The 17,861-nt window shown below is 41.4% G+C and overlaps 2 protein-coding genes and 1 long non-coding RNA gene across 3 annotated transcripts; 2 read left to right on the top strand and 1 right to left on the bottom strand.

Moving 5' to 3' along the window:
• Window positions 1-1,355: 1,355 nt before the first annotated feature.
• On the top strand, window positions 1,356-5,885 carry DUSP19 (dual specificity phosphatase 19). The gene is made up of 4 exons (XM_071746798.1): window positions 1,356-1,649; window positions 1,856-1,902; window positions 3,171-3,323; window positions 4,679-5,885. Exons 1-4 carry the CDS (start codon window positions 1,433-1,435, stop codon window positions 4,898-4,900), a joined length of 639 nt encoding a protein of 212 aa, XP_071602899.1. The 5' UTR covers window positions 1,356-1,432; the 3' UTR covers window positions 4,901-5,885.
• A 1,125-nt stretch (window positions 5,886-7,010) lies between these two features.
• NUP35 (nucleoporin 35) lies at window positions 7,011-15,093 on the top strand. The gene is made up of 9 exons (XM_071746797.1): window positions 7,011-7,163; window positions 8,031-8,201; window positions 10,165-10,292; window positions 12,293-12,353; window positions 12,949-13,090; window positions 13,467-13,536; window positions 13,626-13,754; window positions 14,257-14,424; window positions 14,788-15,093. Exons 1-9 carry the CDS (start codon window positions 7,130-7,132, stop codon window positions 14,863-14,865), a joined length of 981 nt encoding a protein of 326 aa, XP_071602898.1. The 5' UTR covers window positions 7,011-7,129; the 3' UTR covers window positions 14,866-15,093.
• Window positions 15,094-15,205: 112 nt separating this feature from the next.
• LOC139797505 (uncharacterized) lies at window positions 15,206-17,303 on the bottom strand. Its single transcript, XR_011726497.1, has 2 exons — window positions 16,968-17,303; window positions 15,206-15,376 (listed from the first exon to the last, which is right to left on the bottom strand). It is a non-coding gene; the product is annotated as an uncharacterized lncRNA (long non-coding RNA).
• Between the last annotated feature and the right edge of the window lie 558 nt (window positions 17,304-17,861).

Here is a 17,861-nt window from a genome sequence, read left to right as displayed (position 1 = left end):
TCTTCCTTAGAGGTTAAGGAACAACATAAAGTTGTATAATTAGGTTTAGATATAAGTATCTTACAGACCTGTCACAGCTTAGTCTTGCAAACGCATACACGTGTGTGCAGGGCAGAAGCTGGTCACAAAGCACACCTGACAGCCTTGCTACTTTTTAGTGGCACCCTCCTGAGTGCAGACCACGGGCAAATTTTACCCAGGTCTTGCCTACTTCCTGACACAAGGCTCTCTGCATTCCTGCAGGATACCTTACACTGTTCCTGCTCATTCACCGGGGCAGCTGTAGCAAGCCAAGAGAGCTTGAAAAACATCAATGAAATACATTATATCCTGCCAGCATAAGTTTGGGGAATATTAGAACATTGGAGGGAAAGTACTGTAGTAATAAGACCTTAATCTACAAACGAGCACGGAGGACTGGTAAAAATCAGAATGTATCTCTATAGCAATTTAAGTTAACAGTGTTACCATTTAACTTCACAAATATTTCACATACTTAGATACTTGCTTTAGAATGCTTTAAATACTACTCTATAAAGAATACACAACAACATAGGCATTAAGTGGCTTGGGAATGAGGAAAAAGCAGCCTCACCTTGCCTCCCTTATTTTCGTATTTTGCCTCTTTGGCAAACAATTTTTGGTGAGCTTGTTTCATTTAGCCTTCCTTCACTAGTCCAATGACTCTGGGAAACAAAGTATTTCATTCTAATATTTTTCATTTAACTACTTACAATACTTTCCCAATATGCAAATCCCAATTACAGTCATATAGGAATTGCTGCATGATTTTTAATTTTTTTTTTTTTTTCAAAACAGCAGCATTTTTGTTTTGGAAAATGGTCATTTTCAATTGAAAATGCTGTTTCGATTACACTTGCTGCATTTTCCACTCGCGGCCGAAAACCACATAGATGTTAACAACAAAATAATTAAAACCCCAAAAGCTTTAGGTGAATGCAAAGCTCCAGAACACTAAAAAAGCCCCGGCAAACCCCATTGGTGACCCCAACAGAGATAATAGCGCTTTCAGCTCTCTAGGGCGATCCGAACGTCACGGATAGAGATATTTTCCCACATCTATCGCTACGAGAACTCCAAATAGGAAGAAGCCAGAGCGCACAGCCCTCCCAGAGACCGGCCCGGACCCACCACCCCACAGGGAAACTGAGCAGACACAAGCCCAGCTCCCACTGTCGCCTCACTGCCTCTCTGAGGCAGCCACTGAAGCTCCGCCTCCCGGTGTCCGGCAGCCAATGGCGTGTCACTATGGGCAGTGGCTTTTGATGGGCGGAGTCGGCAGCCAATGGCTCGTGTCCCGGCCGGGGAGGGTCAGCCAATGGCGTGCGGCGATGCGCGGGGCTGGCGGTCGGACGGGGCCGGGGCTGTGCCGGTGGCAGCGGCAGTCGCGGGGGAGCGGCGGGCCCGGGCCATGCACTCTCTCGCCCAGGAGATCCGCAGCTTCTCCAGGACCAACCTGCGGAAGCAACGCACCCGCGTCACGACGCTGACCGGCAGAAGGATCATCGAGACGTGGCGCGGCTCCTGCCTGCAGGTGGAAGAGGAGGCGGCGGCGGTAGCGCCCGGCTACGTGCAGGATCTCAGCGCCGACCTCCAGGTCGGCGTTGTGAAGCCTTGGTTGCTGCTGGGTGAGTGGGGCCGGGGGCGGCGGAGGGCCCCGGGAGGCCCCGGGGTGGGCAGTGGGTGTGGGCCGGGAGCAGCGGGAGCGGGGCTGCCGCCACTCATCCCGCGACGCCGGCGCTTGCTGGGAGAGCTGTGTCCGGAGCTTCCCAGAGGCGCGGTGCTGCCTGCCGGAAAGGGGGTGAGGGTGGTAACACGCCGGCTTTCTCTTCAGGGTCTCAGGATGCTGCTCACGACCTGGAGACGATGAAAAAACATAAGGTAACGCTGCACCGAGATAAAAATGAGTCTCGGAGAGTCCTCGTCCGTTGATTTCTTTTTGAAGTTAAAAAATCTGAAAAATTCTGTACTTGAGTGGGCTACAGGAAAGCTGAGGAGGGACTTTTTACAAGGGCATGGAGTGATAGGACAAGGGGAAGGAAGAGGGGAGATTTAGGTCAGACTTTAGGAAGAAAGCCTTCACTGTGAGGGTGGTGAGAGACTGGCACAGGTTGCTCAGAGAAGCTGTGTGTGTGCTATTCCTCTTCCTGTGCCTGCCATTGTTCAGTGCCAAGTTGGATGGGGCTTGGGGTGACCTGGTGAGGTGACAGGTGTCCCTGCCCATGGAAGGTGTTGGTACTAGATGAGCTTTGAGGTGCCCTCCAACCCAAACCATTCTGTGATTCTCAGGAGACTTCAAGGAAAAAATATATCGTATTTGCATTTTTAAAAGGTTGTTCCATTTGGATGGATGTCCAGAAGCTTCACACGAAGCTGAAATACTTTTCTTGCAAGACTAATGATTGTTTAGAGTTGTTTCATAGAGCAGATGGCTCCATCTCCATGTGCACATCAGTGTCAGGCACTCAGGATCATCAGCCTCCTTGCCTGATGGAGAGGGATGACACAAGAACAACAAAGCAGCAGCTCTAAGTCTGTTCAGAACTCTGGTCTTTTTACTCTTCTCTGTTACAGTCATGGGGTGATAAGGCCTTTGGACAGTGATGCTTCTGCAGGACAGGGAGTGCACCAGGCTGGCAGCTGGTGCTGTCTAAATGTCACTTCACTGGAAGTTAAGAGCCCAAAACCTGGCTGTAGCCTGAGCAGAGCAAAGGTGGCAGGAGGTGGTTTCGCTTGCCAAGTGCAGGTATAGTTTACCTTGAAATCCTTCTGCTTCAGTAAATGGGACTGGCAACTGAGCAGCAAGAACGTTAAGCTGATGGCTTAGGGCAGGCTTGAAATTTAGGTAATTGGTGATCTGTGCTCTCATTCCTATTCATTTCTCTTTTGTTTTCTATCTGTGCACTGACAACGCCTTTTTCTGTTGAAAGTCCTCACTCTAGTCTGTGTTTGGCTGACCACAGATCTTTTTATTTCCTCTCGAAAAAGGAAATAGATTTTTTTCACAGTGCATTTTAATACGCAGCAGAATTTTGCTTGGAGAATAGCACATCATAGACAGCAAAAATCTATAAAACTGAACAATGCAGTCATTTAAATTTCATTCTATGTATGCCTAAAGAATACTCTTCTCATTTTTTTGGACTTAGGTTACTCATGTTCTAAACGTGGCATATGGAGTCCAAAATGCCTTCCTTGATGACTTTATATACAAGACTATTTCTATTTTGGACCTCCCAGAAACTGATATTATCTCCTATTTCCCAGAATGTTTTGAGTTTATTGAGAAAGCCAAGCTCCAGGTACAGTATATCAATAATTAATGCTACTAGTTACCCTGTTTAGATTATTTATTACCCTCTGTTTCAGGGAAGTGCTTCTTTGATACAGCTGGACCAGTGGCTGGCCTTAGATAAAGAGATCCATCCCATTGTAAATCTAAGTAGTTACATCTGACAAGAGGGAAACTTTTTTTTTCCTTTCTATAATTCACATGTCAGGGTTATTGTTTTGGATTAGAAGCAAACCTAACAGAGCTTTTACAGATAAGTGTGGTTTGTCAGCAGCTGTCCACCATCCTAGTGCTTTTCTTTGATCATCCGCTGAAGATGCAACACATTGAGCTATGAATCCACATGAAATTATGTACCAAATCTGTCAGACTGTTAAACAAGGGGTTTAACTGCTAACAAAACTGGTGGAGGGACTCCTCTGATTCCTACTTGTTAAATTCAGGCTTACTGTGTAATTTATTACAACCATTGCTTTGGTATCAGAACTGTCTTGACAACCCAACCTGCATGTTACCTCACCATAGCTACCTAATCTTCATTATTTATGTAGATTGGGATAAAAGAAGATAGTCTTGCCCCAGCTTTCTTCGTGTCACGCAATGTTCTTTCCTTTTCTAATTTATCATTTATGAGATATGTGATACACATTGTCACTTAGGACCTTTTCAGGGTTTCTAGTTACGTTTTCCACTTCATTTCTAAATGAGACTTGCCATTCATAACTGCACAGAGTTGCTGTCTGCCTCTGGTATTTATGTTCCAGTTGCTATTTTGTAACCAAATGAATTTTCCTAAAAACTGTCACAGCTGTATGAATATTTTTCTAATGGGACAATTGGGTGAAGGAGCAGGCAATTGATGTTCCCCAGGATGCATTCATTAAGTATACTACACTAATATGCCAAGACAGGTCTGGGGATGGTTAGAATCTGATTTTTCTGTTCCTACGCATGTTCCTGCTTACCTAGAATCTTCACTGAAGATCCTCAGAGTATGCAAGAAAACTGTAAGATGTTCTAAAATCTGTTTCTAAATTGTCACCCAATTAGATCAGATATCTTCATATCCCAGGTGTCTATGATTTGGTTTTTACATGGAGGGCTACTGCAGGTTGTTGGGGAAAAGGACAGGGGAATGTTTTTTTTCTAGTTCTAAGAGGTGAATTATGTATGAAGTATTTAATAATTATAAAGTGGTTTTGGGTCTTATATATGTGTTTGGAGTTGCTTATAAATGTAAGTATTTGCTTGGATCTCAGTAAGGAGCTTTTAGTAAACCTTAATAAATTTTTATATGAAGTTTCTAATACTTGTTGCTGTTAACTTAGTGAATATCCCAACCTATGTTTCATTTATTTCTTGAAGGATGGTGTTGTACTGGTCCACTGTAATGCAGGAGTCTCCCGTGCAGCAGCAGTAGTCATTGGTTTTCTAATGAATTCAGAAGGACTGAGTTTTGCAAGAGCCTATTCCTTGGTTAAAAATGCAAGGCCTGCAGCTTGTCCAAATCCTGGCTTCATGGAGCAGCTTCACAAGTACCAAGAACAGAATATAAAAGCAAATGGCAGCATAAATGATCACAACTGATCAAAAGGGAGATGACAAAAAAATCTTGTTTGGCTATACAGTAACAGATGTTGGATGTGCTTTAATCTGTCATTTTGCAGTCCCCATTCACATGTGCATTTTTAAGTCTTTATGCATTTTTTTTTGTCTCTCCTTCAACCCTTTTTTTCAGCATTCACTCTAAAGGCCACATGCTACTCCACTAACTTCAGCTTTGATTTTGCCCAAGAATAAGCTCTTCTTAGAGCATGAGAAAGAAAAAGTTCAATTTTCCTTGTAATATTAGAAAAAAACCCATTTTTTTTAATTGAACCTTCAAAGAATGCAGGCACTAGAGGAAGAAAATAACTGAGGTGAGTTGCCCTGTTTACTTTAATACTAAACTAAATATTCATTCTAGCTGGTTGTAAAATCTAGATAATAAAATGTTCCTATCATAAAGTACCTCAATACCAGATTTTAAATTTATGTTGCAAATAAAGAGGATTTTATTGCATTTTTTTGGCTAGCCAGCCCTTAAATATTTTTGGAAATAAAAATAGATGGCCTTTTGATGGAAGTAAAAAGGTGCAGGATATTTAAATGCTTCATTTCTTTCTAGCATTTGTCATCTAGTAGTCACGTGAAGTGTACCAACATGATATTTTCAAAATGCTGCAACCAGGCTGTCACAGTTTTTTTGTAGATCATTTCAGTAGAGATACAAAAAAATATAACAGTCTCTGACTCACTACTTCTGCCTTTTCTTTGCATTCAGTCCTTATTTACTGTCCCATCACTCCATTCCACATCATGTATAAAGAACAGATGTCATAGGATAGGTGATCTTGACCCTCCTGATAGACCTCGGGCTGGTGTTAACTGTCTTAAGATGGCATGTTAAAAACCCAACCAATGTAAACTGTAAAATATTTTAACAGTATTTTTGTGGCCTTCATGCCAGTTCTAAATGGTTTGATATATTAATATGCAATGAAATAAAAAGAACACTGTGTTTGGAAAAAAATTGTGCTGTATTGATATGAAAGGGCCAGAAGAACTGATAAAATATTGTCTTTTACTACTCTTACCACTAGTTTGAACTGTAGAATGTCATTGCTGTGAACAACACTGTGTCTTGTCCTCAATACTGATTGCTCATGCAAAGTTTGGGTTACACCCACCTGATCCAATAGCTGTTCTGTGGTCATCACTCTGCCATTCCCATGGGGGAGTTGGTCACTTCATTTCCATTTCAAATGTGCATGGCCACGTGTGCTGTCAGCCTTGGAAATGCTTGCCAGCTCTTTTCCCTGGCAAGTCAGCTTTCCTAATTCACCTCAGAGTTCTTAGCCCATAGACATAAACCAGCATAACCATTTTTAATGATAACTACGGTTCTTTTAAGACGTGTGTCATGGTTGCAGTTGATGACACCTGAATCTTGGCACAAGAGCTGGGTTGGGGGGGGTAGCTGCTTGGGGGGCCATGAGGCATGGGTGCCACAGGGACACTAAAGCATGATAAAAACTGACTAAACGATGGTACCCACCTGAAGAGCTTGGGCTGTCACTTGTGGGGCCTGTCCATGGGTCAGGTAAATGCTTTGGGGAAGACATCTGGCTGCTGGGCCCCTTCTTGGTAAGGAGACGGGTAATGGTTTTAAGCTGGAACAGGATTGATTCAGGATTGCAGGATGCTGTTTACGGCCTGGAGATGATGAAAAAGCCTAAGGTAATATTATACTGAGATAAAAATGAGTTTCAGAGAGTCCTCGCCCGTTGATTTCTTTTTGAAGTTAAGTCTCAAATATTCTGTACTTGAGTGGGCTACAGGAAGCTAGGGAGGGACTTTTTCCAAGGGCATGGAGTGATAGGACAAGGAGGAATGGCTTTAAGCAGAGAGAAATTCTTCCGTGTGAGGATGGTGAAAGACTCGCACAGGTTGTTCGGAGCAGCTGTGTGTGCCCTGCCAGTGTTCAAGGCCATGTTGGATGGGTCTTGGAGCAAGCTCGGTCTAATGGAAAGTGTCCCTGCCCATTCAAGACGTTCGGAACCAGATAATCTTAAAACTTCCTCCAATCGAAACCGTTCTGTGACTCCCAGCTGTGAGGTAACGCGTGACGCTCCGCACCCCCCCCACCCCCTCAAGCCGAGGCCGCTGAGGAGATGGCGGGAGGGCGGGTCGGAAGTGACGGACGAAGGAAGTTCCGTCCCGTTTGAAAACACCCAGTGGAGCTGCCGGCGGCCTTTTCCCCCTGCTGAAGCCGACATGGCCAGCTTCGCCATGGAGCCGCCGCCTGCGGGTAAGCCGAGCCGCCGCACCCCCACTCCGGCACCTTCACCCCGGCACCCCCATCCCGGCACCTTCACCCCGGCTCCCCGCCCTCTCCCCCTCTGGGGCTTTTACCCGCCACCCGCTCCGTGCGGCGGTTGGTCGCGCGCGAGGCCGTTGGGCGGCGCGTGTCGCCTCAGCGGTGTCCGTTCTCCGGGTATGGCCGCCCGGCCATGGGAAGGGATGTGGGACAGGGGCCCTTCCCCTGTCCCGGGCGGCGGGGGAGGCGATGGGGGAGTCCGGGAGCCGCCGGGCTGGAGTGGCTGTTGGGGAGAGCGCGGCAGGAAGAGCGCTTTTTTCCTGAGGAAAGCGAAAGGGGCGTGGGGCTGGGCCAGGCGGTGTTTTGGGATACGGCAGCCGTGTGTGGAGCAACCCGAAATGCGCGGGCAGCTCAGGGCTGGGGCGAGGCCGTCTGTGGCAGCAGGGAAGCCGTGATGTGGCTGGCGGGAGCCCCCGGTGCTCTGCCGGAACAGGTTTCTCAGGCTAGGACAGGGAACCGGCAGGCATGGGGGTGGGAAGCCAGCCCTGGCGGGATTCCTTTTTTATTTAAAAAAACACTTTTAAGCCAACCCAAACACCAACGTTACCCACAAAACCAGAAATCCAGCCGTAACTAAGTAGTGTATTTTTTAAATGAAGCATTAGCGTGGCAGTTCTTCTAGTTGAAAAAAGAAATGCAAGATTGTGATAAACTTTGACTGGAAAATACATTGGAACTGTCTCCTAGGCGCTTACTATATAGTGTTTTACATTTCTTTAATAGAACCACTATTTGAATAATGGAAAAGACTATATCCCATTGCTTTTATGTTTTTAACTTGTGTTTTCATTACCACAGGAGCTGAGCCAATGACTCTTGGCTCCCCAACATCTCCAAAACCAGGAGCTAGTGCTCAGTTTCTTCCTGGATTCTTGATGGGTGATTTACCTGCACCAGTGACTCCACAACCACGTACTTTAAGTGGCCCTTCAGTTGGTGTTATGGAAATGAGGTCTCCACTACTTGCAGGTCTGAATTTGTGAATGCTGAAAACTTATCCTGAAAGTTAAAACTTGGTTTGTCTTATTGCTCTGTGTGACTACGGCAAACTTGAATTCTTGTAATTTCATAACTTGCTGTAGATTAATGCAGAGTTGCTTTTACAGGAAAGGTGATATGAGACTCTTCTGACAGAAAATCAACTTATATAGCTCATTACGAGGCAAATGCACATACAGCCATGAGTGTTTTCTCACTACAAACAGACATCTGCTCTCAGTCTAAATTAAACTTTTACAAGCTGCTGAGTTCTTTGCAATGAAGTCTAAAAAGGCACTTTTAGGGTGCCAGACTTCTGAAAACTGGATGGACAAAAGAATTCTTAATTAGTATCTAGTGGCTGTATTTATAGTCTTGATGGCTGATGTAACTGAGCTGGAGTAGTGATTTTACTTAGTTGTAGGTCATAGAATCATAGAATGGTTTGGGTTGGAAGGGACCTTAAAGATCATCCAGTTCAACCTCCCTGTATGGGCAGGGACACCTTCCACTAGATCAGGTTGCTCAAGGCCCCATCCAACCTGGCCTTGAACACTTCCAGGAAGGGGCAGCCACAGCTTCCTTAGGCAGCCTCTTCCAGAGTCTCACCACCCTCACAGGAAAGAAATTCTTCCTAATGTCTAACCTAAATCTACCCTCTCCAAGTTTTAAACCATTTCCCCTTGTCCTCTCACTGCACATCTCTTTCCAGCCAACTAGAGAAAGTCCTAACCTGTATTTCTAAGGTGGTGGTAGAATGTCTCCTCTGAGAAGGATGAGTGAGTTGCTAATAGCTTCCTTGATTTCTTTCATTTCATGGGTGATCTTGGCTTTTGTATTAAAACAGTTGGTGTAAGCTGAGTATCTGATGGTGTTAGTGTGCTAGTAATTGTGAAGGAGAAATTTAGGATTAAAGTACTGCAAGATAATTTTAGATATTTTCTTAAAGTTTCAAGGACAATGATGGTAATGGTTCCCTTCCAACCTGAGATAGTCTGTGATTTGTGGTCTGTTAATCTGCTTCTTGCTCTCTTCCATCATCCCCTTGTTACCCCCCACATGCAAGCTTCTGAGAGAAATATTAATGAAAATGGAAATAGTCATGTTGATTTCACTTAACTGTTTTTAAAAGGGTTTATTGCAACCTTAGAGTATCAATTCTAGAAAAGAGAGAACTAGTAAGATACAAGCAAAGGCCTCCCAAAATGAGTAGTCAGGTAACTCAAAAGCTGGATGAGTGTTTCATATAATACACTGTAACAGCTTGAACGTTTAAAAAAGTCTCAAAGTTCAGAAATTTTTTCCCACCCCCCTGAGGTAAAACCACACAAAAAGTTCAGAGATTGATCAAGATCTTTCAGTCATTTTAGTTCTCTGTTATCCTGGAAGTCCCAAAGCCTGCAAAACTGGTGAGCAGCTGGCTTATCTTCATCCTGTCCAAATGCAAGCTACTCCCTGCTCTCAATAGCTTACATTTTTATTTAATATGAAATTACTTGTGGTAATGTGACAACATGTGCCATGTCTATGTGCATTTTGGCTTGTTTCTTTAGCAAGTCTTAAGTGTTGCTTTTGCATCTCTGGTACAAGTAAGTTAATCTCTGAAACATAAAATACCCCACTAACCTGACTTAAAATAGGAAGATGTAGCCATTTTCAGAACTTCCTAAAAGGAGTAAGTGCGTGTAAGTAGTGAATATATTGGGATAATAAGAGGGCTAAAAGATTTAGATAATACTTGTGTAAGGAGCCAATTTCTGACGCATTCTGCTATTCTTACAGGGAACATTCAGACCGAAACAGTTTACTAGACTTGATAGCCTTTGCAGCCCCCCACTGAAACAGTTAACAGACATTCATGGCTTAATTTACTGTTGAAGTTTCCAAGAACAAGTAGCACTGGAGTAAAATTACAGTTTTTCTCACATTCTTCATTTGTTCCTTTTAATTGCAGGAGGATCTCCCCCACAACCAGTAGTCCCTACACATAAAGATAAAAGCGGTGCTCCACCAGTTAGAAGCATATATGATGAATTATCTAGTCCTGGACTTGGATCTACACCTCTAACCTCAAGAAGACCAGTAAGTGGCTTCTTTACTGGCCTATTCTTAACCCAAGATCACAGAGTCATTTTGTTAGGAAAAGACCTTTACCCTCATCAAGTCCAACTGTTAACCCAGCCCTGCCAAGTCCACCATGTCCCTCAGCACTACATCTATACATCTTTTAAATGCCTCTGGGAATGGTGACTACTATTTCCCTGGGCCTGACCCAGTGCCTGACAACCCTTTCAATAAATAAATTTTTCCTCATATCAAATCTAAACCTCCCTTGGCAAAACTTGAGGCCGTTTCCTCTTGTTCTGTCACTTGAAACTTGAGAGACTGACCCAACCTCCTTTCAGGTAGTGGGTGAGATACTCTCCCCAGCCCCCTTTTCTCCAGGCTAAATAACCTCATTTTCCTCAGCTGTGTCTCATAAGACTTGTGCCTCTAGAGCCTTCACCAGAAGGGTATAGATAGGAGGAAAAAGGTGTGAGGCAACTTATTGATTCAGTGACATTTCTAACTAAGTTGTATTGAATGCTGTAGCAAACTGGCTGTTGAGTTTTAGCATCATGCTGTTGACTAAAATTCTGTGTGTTTGGTGTGCCTCTTCCTGTTAATTCTAAGTGAGAGCTGTAGTCATGGAGATGTCTCCTCTCATTTTTTTGATATTGTAGAGAATGATAAATGCAAATCATACCTTTGCTGTGCTTGGTACATGAGTAATGCACAGGAGTTGCAGCTTTTCACCTTGTAAATCTTTTGGGCTGCTGATTGCCAAAAGGGTCCAAATGTGCATTATCTTTAATGAGCAGTAGAGGCACTTACTGAAACAGAAGGAATTATGTGCTGGGTAAAATATCAAACTTTGTCTAGGGAGATGGGCTCAATTTTGAAAGAAAAGTAAAATTTCTAGAAGGGCATTCTAATAATAAGCACTGTTACTCAGCTGAGAAGTCAGGCATTCCAAGGTTCTTTTTTGGTGACTATTGTTCTTTTGATGCAAGGAGGCAGCCTTTCACTGAACGAGTGGTCTTGTTATTGAGTGTTGCATTCTGAAAAGTTGATTCTGAAATTTCAAGTTCTCTGTCAATGACAGAACTTAGCACTGTCTTAAGACTGGATATTTAAAAAAAAGAAGAGGGCTTATCAGAATGCATGTTGCTAGGTCTACAGGTGCTCTAGTTTTTTTGGTCTTATATCTACTAAATGCCATGATTCAGGCTCAAAAATATACTAAATTTTTTTGGATATTGAAATTCTTCAATGTTGAAAAGAAAATAGCTACTAGCAGCTAAAACTTAAAGTATACTTTCCTTCAGTGCAACTGCACAAAGTAGTTGAGAGGGAAAGTAGGTCTAATGAAGAGGAGCCCTTCAGACACTGAAAATCAGATGCACATGGCTTATAGACTGACCCCTTTTCCATCACGATGCATGTGAGCGTGTGAAGCTCTGTACTACAGCAATAGTGCATTGCCTATTTCGAAGAAGTTAAACTGAAGTTTCTGAATCTTGATACCTAGAGCTCCTTGGTTGCACAGAGCATGTGATTGGTGTTAGGTAACATGTTTCACTTCCTATTACCCGAAACTCACTCTGAGCCTAAATAAGCTTCTTGTATGCCAGTAGCTTGTTCTTGTTAGATGACAAAATATTGTAGACAGACCCTGTTGCTTGGGGTGCTTCCATTCTGGAGTTTGCTTTACATTCCTGTTCTGATATTTCCATTTAAGCTTCTGAGCATGAAAGTTAAATGCATTCTCTTCTAAGGCTTAGTAATGAACTGGTAATTTCAGAATGTAAGTTGAGGCTTACTGGATGTTCAGTCTCTCATCTACTAGGCTGCCTGCTACAGTTGTCAAATAACTTTTAATAATATTAAATATGCAAATAAATGTCCTTATTCTTAAATTTAAGAGTAACTTAAGACAGTTAATTTTCTTGCCTGATGCTTAAGTTATCTGAAAACAGTATCTTTTGATCTGAGAAAGGTACCTGTGAGAATGATTTGTTACTTTCTGTGTTTTCATGCAGGCCAGCTTTTCTTTAACACAGAGCCCACTGGTTGGAACTATGCCATCAACCCCTGGAACAGGTAAACATCCTGTCAAAATATATAGTCTTTCTTACTGCTTTCCTTAATACACAAAAGTCATCACTGTTCAAGCTACATCAACTCATTACTAATTTGTGAAGGATTTGCATCTTTATTTGCTAGCTTTTCAAAGGGCATGTGGATAGGAAACACTTTTCCACTCTGTTTCTGACTGAAATTCAATCAACTCCTTATTCAGAATTCGTTGTTGAACTGAACACAGAGGTGACTGTATTTGAGCTAAGCAGCTGAGATTGAGGTGTTGCTTTCAGTCTTCATAAGGTTTCCCATCTTACAATGCCATGGCTTCTTGCTAAGCTTAATTCTGCTGTTATGCTCCTGTTTGACTTCTGTATTAAGCTGCTGGTGTTTAGAGGTCAAGGAGAAATTGAAGTTGCCTGTCATCAATCTCACTAGCATGGTGTCAGAACCAACTTACTGTTTGTCTGTGTCTGCAGATAGGCTGCCATCAAACTCTTCCATATACAATTGAAATGCTGCTTGATGCTGAATGTATTTGTCTACTATAGGGTCTTAAGCTTATCTTAAGTCTTGCAAAAGCTAGTTGGTAAACAGAACCCTTTTAATTTAACAGCTTCAGGCATGTTCAGTCCTGCAAGTATTGGGCAACCTAGGAAGACTACTCTATCTCCTGCTCAGCTAGATCCTTTTTATACTCAAGGTGATTCCCTGACTTTAGAAGATCACCTTGATGACACATGGGTAACTGTATTTGGGTAAGTTGATTTCCAAAGTATTAGAATGTGGATGAAGTCTTCAACATATGGAAAGAGGTACTTGGATGTTACTGTTGCTTGATGCTCCTAGGTTCTGCAGGGAATACAACTATAGTTGGAATCAGCAAATATATGTATTTTAGTGGAGCACCTTAACTTAAGCTACGTGGTAATTTTTTTCAAGTTAGAAATGCAGTATTCTGCCATGTGAAGTACAAGTGCCTAAAAGGATAATATTCCTCAGGTTGCTGATTCTAAAATGAGATTAACACACTGGTCTCTTTTGGGTTTGTAAACCCCCTTAATGACATTGTATTTTAACAGCAGAATTCTAAACTATTCATAATTTGGGGGGGTATTTTTTCCTATCTTTCAGATTTCCTCAAGCATCAGCTTCATATATTCTTCTACAGTTTGCTCAGTATGGAAACATATTAAAGCATGTGGTATGTCTTTAGTTTGATAATGTCTTGAAAACATTCTGGCTTATTCTTTAAAAGACTAAATTTCACAATTTTCACTGTATGCCACACAGATGTCCAACACAGGAAACTGGATGCATATTCGGTATCAGTCTCAGCTTCAAGCCCGGAAGGCCTTAAGCAAAGATGGAAAAATTTTTGGTGAATCTATCATGATTGGTGTAAAGCCTTGTATAGACAAAGTAAGTTAACAGCTGCTTTTACTTAAACATAATCACTTTGCTTTGGGGCTTCCTCTTTATTTTCCCTGACTACTTTAATTTTTAATTTTTGAATTGCATCCCATAGGTAGTTCAGCTATATAGGTAGTGACTATTTTACCTTATGTGAATTTTTCTGGAGTATTTCACAAAATTTCCTACTGAGAAGGATCATTATAGGAGATGTTTGTGCTTGAAGTTGCAGTGCACAGAATTATATTGCTGTTTTTCAAATCATGCTGATGTTTAGTACATACAGTGAACAGACTACAAGCTCCCACGACTTTGCAGTGACATAATCCTAACATATGATTGCAGTGAGGTAATGCTTGGTAATGATGTGTGCTTGTGTGCTCTGTACTGTCAGGCACAGTTTACCTGTGGTTTTTGCTTACTTTGAGGTGTGAATGTATTTTATCAGATAATTCTAGAAAATAGAGGTTGAAATACTGCTTTTTAACTATTCATTAACCCTCTTTTTAAGAGTGTGATGGCAAACTTTGAAAGAAGCTCTACATCTTCAGTGTCTTCAGTTTTCACTCCACCTGCAAAATCTGTCAGCACACCAGTTCAACCTGCAAATAATACTACAAGGATCTCTACAATGAGACCTCTTGCAACAGCATATAAAGCTTCCACTAGTGACTATCAGGTATTTTAAGGCAAACAGAAGTATGTCTTTCTTTCTACTAACTCCCCTTAGTTGTATGAGGCTGTATCCACATTAACTTCATTGTGACCTGAGCCTATATCTTCTCCTGTCATTTCTTTAAAGATATACTTTGAATACTAATCTACTCAGTCTCCACTGTAAAAATAATAAAAAATAATGAATTAATTACCTGTAATGTTTAGAGGTTAGAGTCTTGTTTTGGATATCTTTCAAGTGTATTTGTCAAAATAAAGTAGCACTCAGAAATGAAAAAAAAATTAGTGTGAAAAGTTTACCTTTATGTTAAGTGATTCTCTTTGTTTTCTTTCTTCTTCTTCCCACCCCCATCTCCCTGCCTTCTAGGTGGTTTCTGACAGACAGACTCCTAGGAAAGATGAAAGTATTGTATCTAAAGCAATGGAATACGTGTTTGGCTGGTAATAAGTGGAAGTGACACCTGAAGTTGGTCAGGGTTTGAAGTATGCTGCTGGCATCTGTGGTTAGTTGTATAACTATTGGTGGCAGTATTTTAATTTACATCTCACCTCTTATGCATTCAGTTAATTCAGCAGACATGTAGCTTGCACTTTAAGTGATGGTAAAATAGACGGTTTTAAAAGCTGAGTGAGTGTAAATACAAGTGCTTTTTTCCCATTTGTGCTCTGATTGTATGATTGTAGAGAAAAAGATCACCGCTGACTTATCCTCAGTAATTACTTTCTGTGAATTACTTCCCAGTAAACTTGGAAATGTTTAAAATGGCAATTTTATTTACTGATCCTTTTAGTTTTTTTTGTTTCTGGGAAGATGATGCTCTACTTGCAGGAAGAACACTATGCCCAGGGACAGGGTCTATCCTTAGTATGTGTGATTTTAATTTTTTTATTAGGATTCATTGATGTTCTATAATTATCTGTGGTGTCATGTTCTCAATGGCATAGCAACCTTTTAACTTGTTCTTTTATTAGTAAAGCTAAATAAAGTTAGGGGTTTTTTTAGGGTGTGTTTTAAACCAGTATGAATTCTGTTAGGAAAAGCTGTTTGCAGGAGTCAGCTATGAGGTATGATGCTGCCTAATGTTTAATTGTTATCAGCAGAGCAGATGTTGCTGATTTTTCCTTATGTAGTGCCAACCAGAGTTAAAACTAGCGAATGTTTTAGTTTTGTTTCCATGGGGATTATCAGTGTGCACTTAGCAGGTGCCAAACCTAGCTTTTTAAGTTAGAGCTTGGCATTCTATAAAAGTCTCTAAAATTTTGAGTTGAAATAGCAAAACAGAACACAGTGTGCCAAATGACCAGATCTGCTTTAATTTTAAGACTCTTCAAAGAAATGTTCTCAAAGGTATTGGCTGACTAATGATTTTTTGTTTTGGCTTTTTTTTTATTTTTTAATCTGAACTTCTCTTGCAGTGTTCTTTTGGAAGTGAGTGTCTCACATAATCATGTGTCATGTAAGCACATAATCTTCAAGATAAAGGTCCCTTCCACCTGAGAAGAGAGCTATTTTATCTCCAATACTTAGGAAACTACATGCAACTATTGTTCACTTTTGTGGCTATGTTATTGTGGTTGACCATCAGCATTTCAGTTTGGGTCAGCAGCATGTTGGTCAGGTGAACATCCAGTCTTCACCGTTTTCATGCTTTGCTTCACCCTGTGCTGTGGTCTCAAAGTCAACTGTACTTCTCTGATGAAATTAAAGCTGAAAGATTAGTCCAGGAGTATGTCTAATATACCCTGCGTGCCAATGGGCATCTGCTTTTCAAGGGCTGAGCCAGAGAGAGTCCTCAGTAAAATCCCCAAAGCACTTCCTGAGAAGTTGTGCTTCTACGTCAGGGCTCTTTGTGTGTATGCTTTGGAAGTAACCAATCTGCAGGCAAATTCAGAGATTTTTGAGATCTGTTTTACTGCATTTGCTGACTGATGCTTGTAGAATATTCATTGCTACTCATCCATTTGCTTTTCATCCAAGGGAGTTGCTCAGACCTAATTGATAGGTGAACAAGTTTTCTCAGAATACATCCAGCTTTTTCTCAGTGAAAAACGTGCCATGCAGAAGACTTCAGAAATGGGTAGTTCAGCTGAATTCTTGTTTCACTAGTTTCACTTTGCAGGATGTGCTTCTGGTCCACTTCAGCCATGCAATATATATATGATTTAGTTTAGTGAAGGTTGAACTCTTATCAGTCAAGTACATCTGAATGTAAGGAATGGGTTAGAGCCAAAGTCAGTAGTTTGGGTGACCTGTTTTACAAGTTAAGTACCAGAGCTAAAATTGAGCTGAGTTTTTCAGGTTTTTCCAGTTGTTGACCTTAATTTTTTGTTTCTCATAGCTTTGGGAATGATTTTTGCTAATAGGTCATTGCAGTTTCCTTTGGAGTAAAAGCCCTTGGGAGTAGCGTAAATTGCTCTGGAGGTAGTAAATAGGAGAATAAAATTGAGAACATAGAAATATAGTTTTGGACAGCATTGTTAAGAAATCGCCTTCACATGGCTTCTGCTGGTTAAGACTTGATATATTGTCTTAGTGCCAAGCACTACTTTAACCCTGGTATCAATGATGAGTGCTTGCAAAATTTAGCAGATCTGTACAGTCCCACACAGCACAAACCATTGCTTTGGTGTAGTTTGTTCCTGATGATGATACTGGTAATTAGAGTTTTCTGTTTGTTAACTCTGTACCTGCTGCTTTGCAATAAGGAAGATTCTGAGCTGTAGCTGGGTATGATTTGCATTGAAACCAAAGTTACAGACTTCAGCTGGTGATACGTAACATACTCATGAAACTAGGTCCTGGTTTCAGTTGTATGGAGTTTATTTTAAGACTGTGGACTACATTTTCAGAGGATTATGGCTTTATTTTAAAATAAAACTGTCATGAATACTTACTTTCTGTTGTCTGCCTCATTCACAAGCAGGGCTTTAATCACTTGGGAATCTAATTAACTTCTCTCAGTATATAGATCTTCACAGTTTTAAAATCTAGACGTAATTGTATTGTTTCAGTGATAATTTCAACACAATTTTAAGATTCTTTTGGTGTAAAGACTTTTATAACTTGCAGATAGTGAGGTTTTTTGTACTTTTTTTTTCCTTCTCACGCCTCATCAATTTAGCTTTCTGGTAACTTTCAAAGTGAGTGGTATTTATTTGGGTAATCCATGTACACTTAACATAAACCAAAAATCAAATCCGAGTGGCAGATGTGTCTCATTTCAAATTGTTGGCATCTACCGCCACCGTGTGGCACTTCTGCAGAACTGTAATGAGTAATGGCAAGTACTTTGACTCACTGATTGCTCCTTGATCTCTTTTCAAAGTCTGCAAATTCGATTTGTTTACAGTGTAAGATTGCACGAGTGGATTAGACCATCAGACTTCAGTGAAATTGAGCGAAGGCCTGCAATATTTTCCAGGCATGAAATACAATAGCAT

Source organism: Heliangelus exortis, chromosome 6 (genome assembly GCF_036169615.1).
Source record: "Heliangelus exortis chromosome 6, bHelExo1.hap1, whole genome shotgun sequence".
Lineage (NCBI taxonomy): Eukaryota > Metazoa > Chordata > Aves > Apodiformes > Trochilidae > Heliangelus > Heliangelus exortis.
Note: the sequence above shows the minus strand (reverse complement) of the source record. Positions and strands in the feature narration are given on the sequence as shown.

Coding starts and splice junctions, on each gene's coding strand:
- NUP35 (XM_071746797.1), top strand. CDS start 7,130: ATGGCCAGCTTCGCCATGGAGCCGCCGCCTGCGG. Junction 12,354..12,948: donor GCCATCAACCCCTGGAACAG/GTAAACATCCTG, acceptor TTAATTTAACAG/CTTCAGGCATGTTCAGTCCT. Junction 13,091..13,466: donor ACATGGGTAACTGTATTTGG/GTAAGTTGATTT, acceptor CCTATCTTTCAG/ATTTCCTCAAGCATCAGCTT.
- DUSP19 (XM_071746798.1), top strand. CDS start 1,433: ATGCACTCTCTCGCCCAGGAGATCCGCAGCTTCTCCAGGACCAACCTG. Junction 1,650..1,855: donor GAAGCCTTGGTTGCTGCTGG/GTGAGTGGGGCC, acceptor CTTTCTCTTCAG/GGTCTCAGGATGCTGCTCAC. Junction 3,324..4,678: donor TTGAGAAAGCCAAGCTCCAG/GTACAGTATATC, acceptor TATTTCTTGAAG/GATGGTGTTGTACTGGTCCA.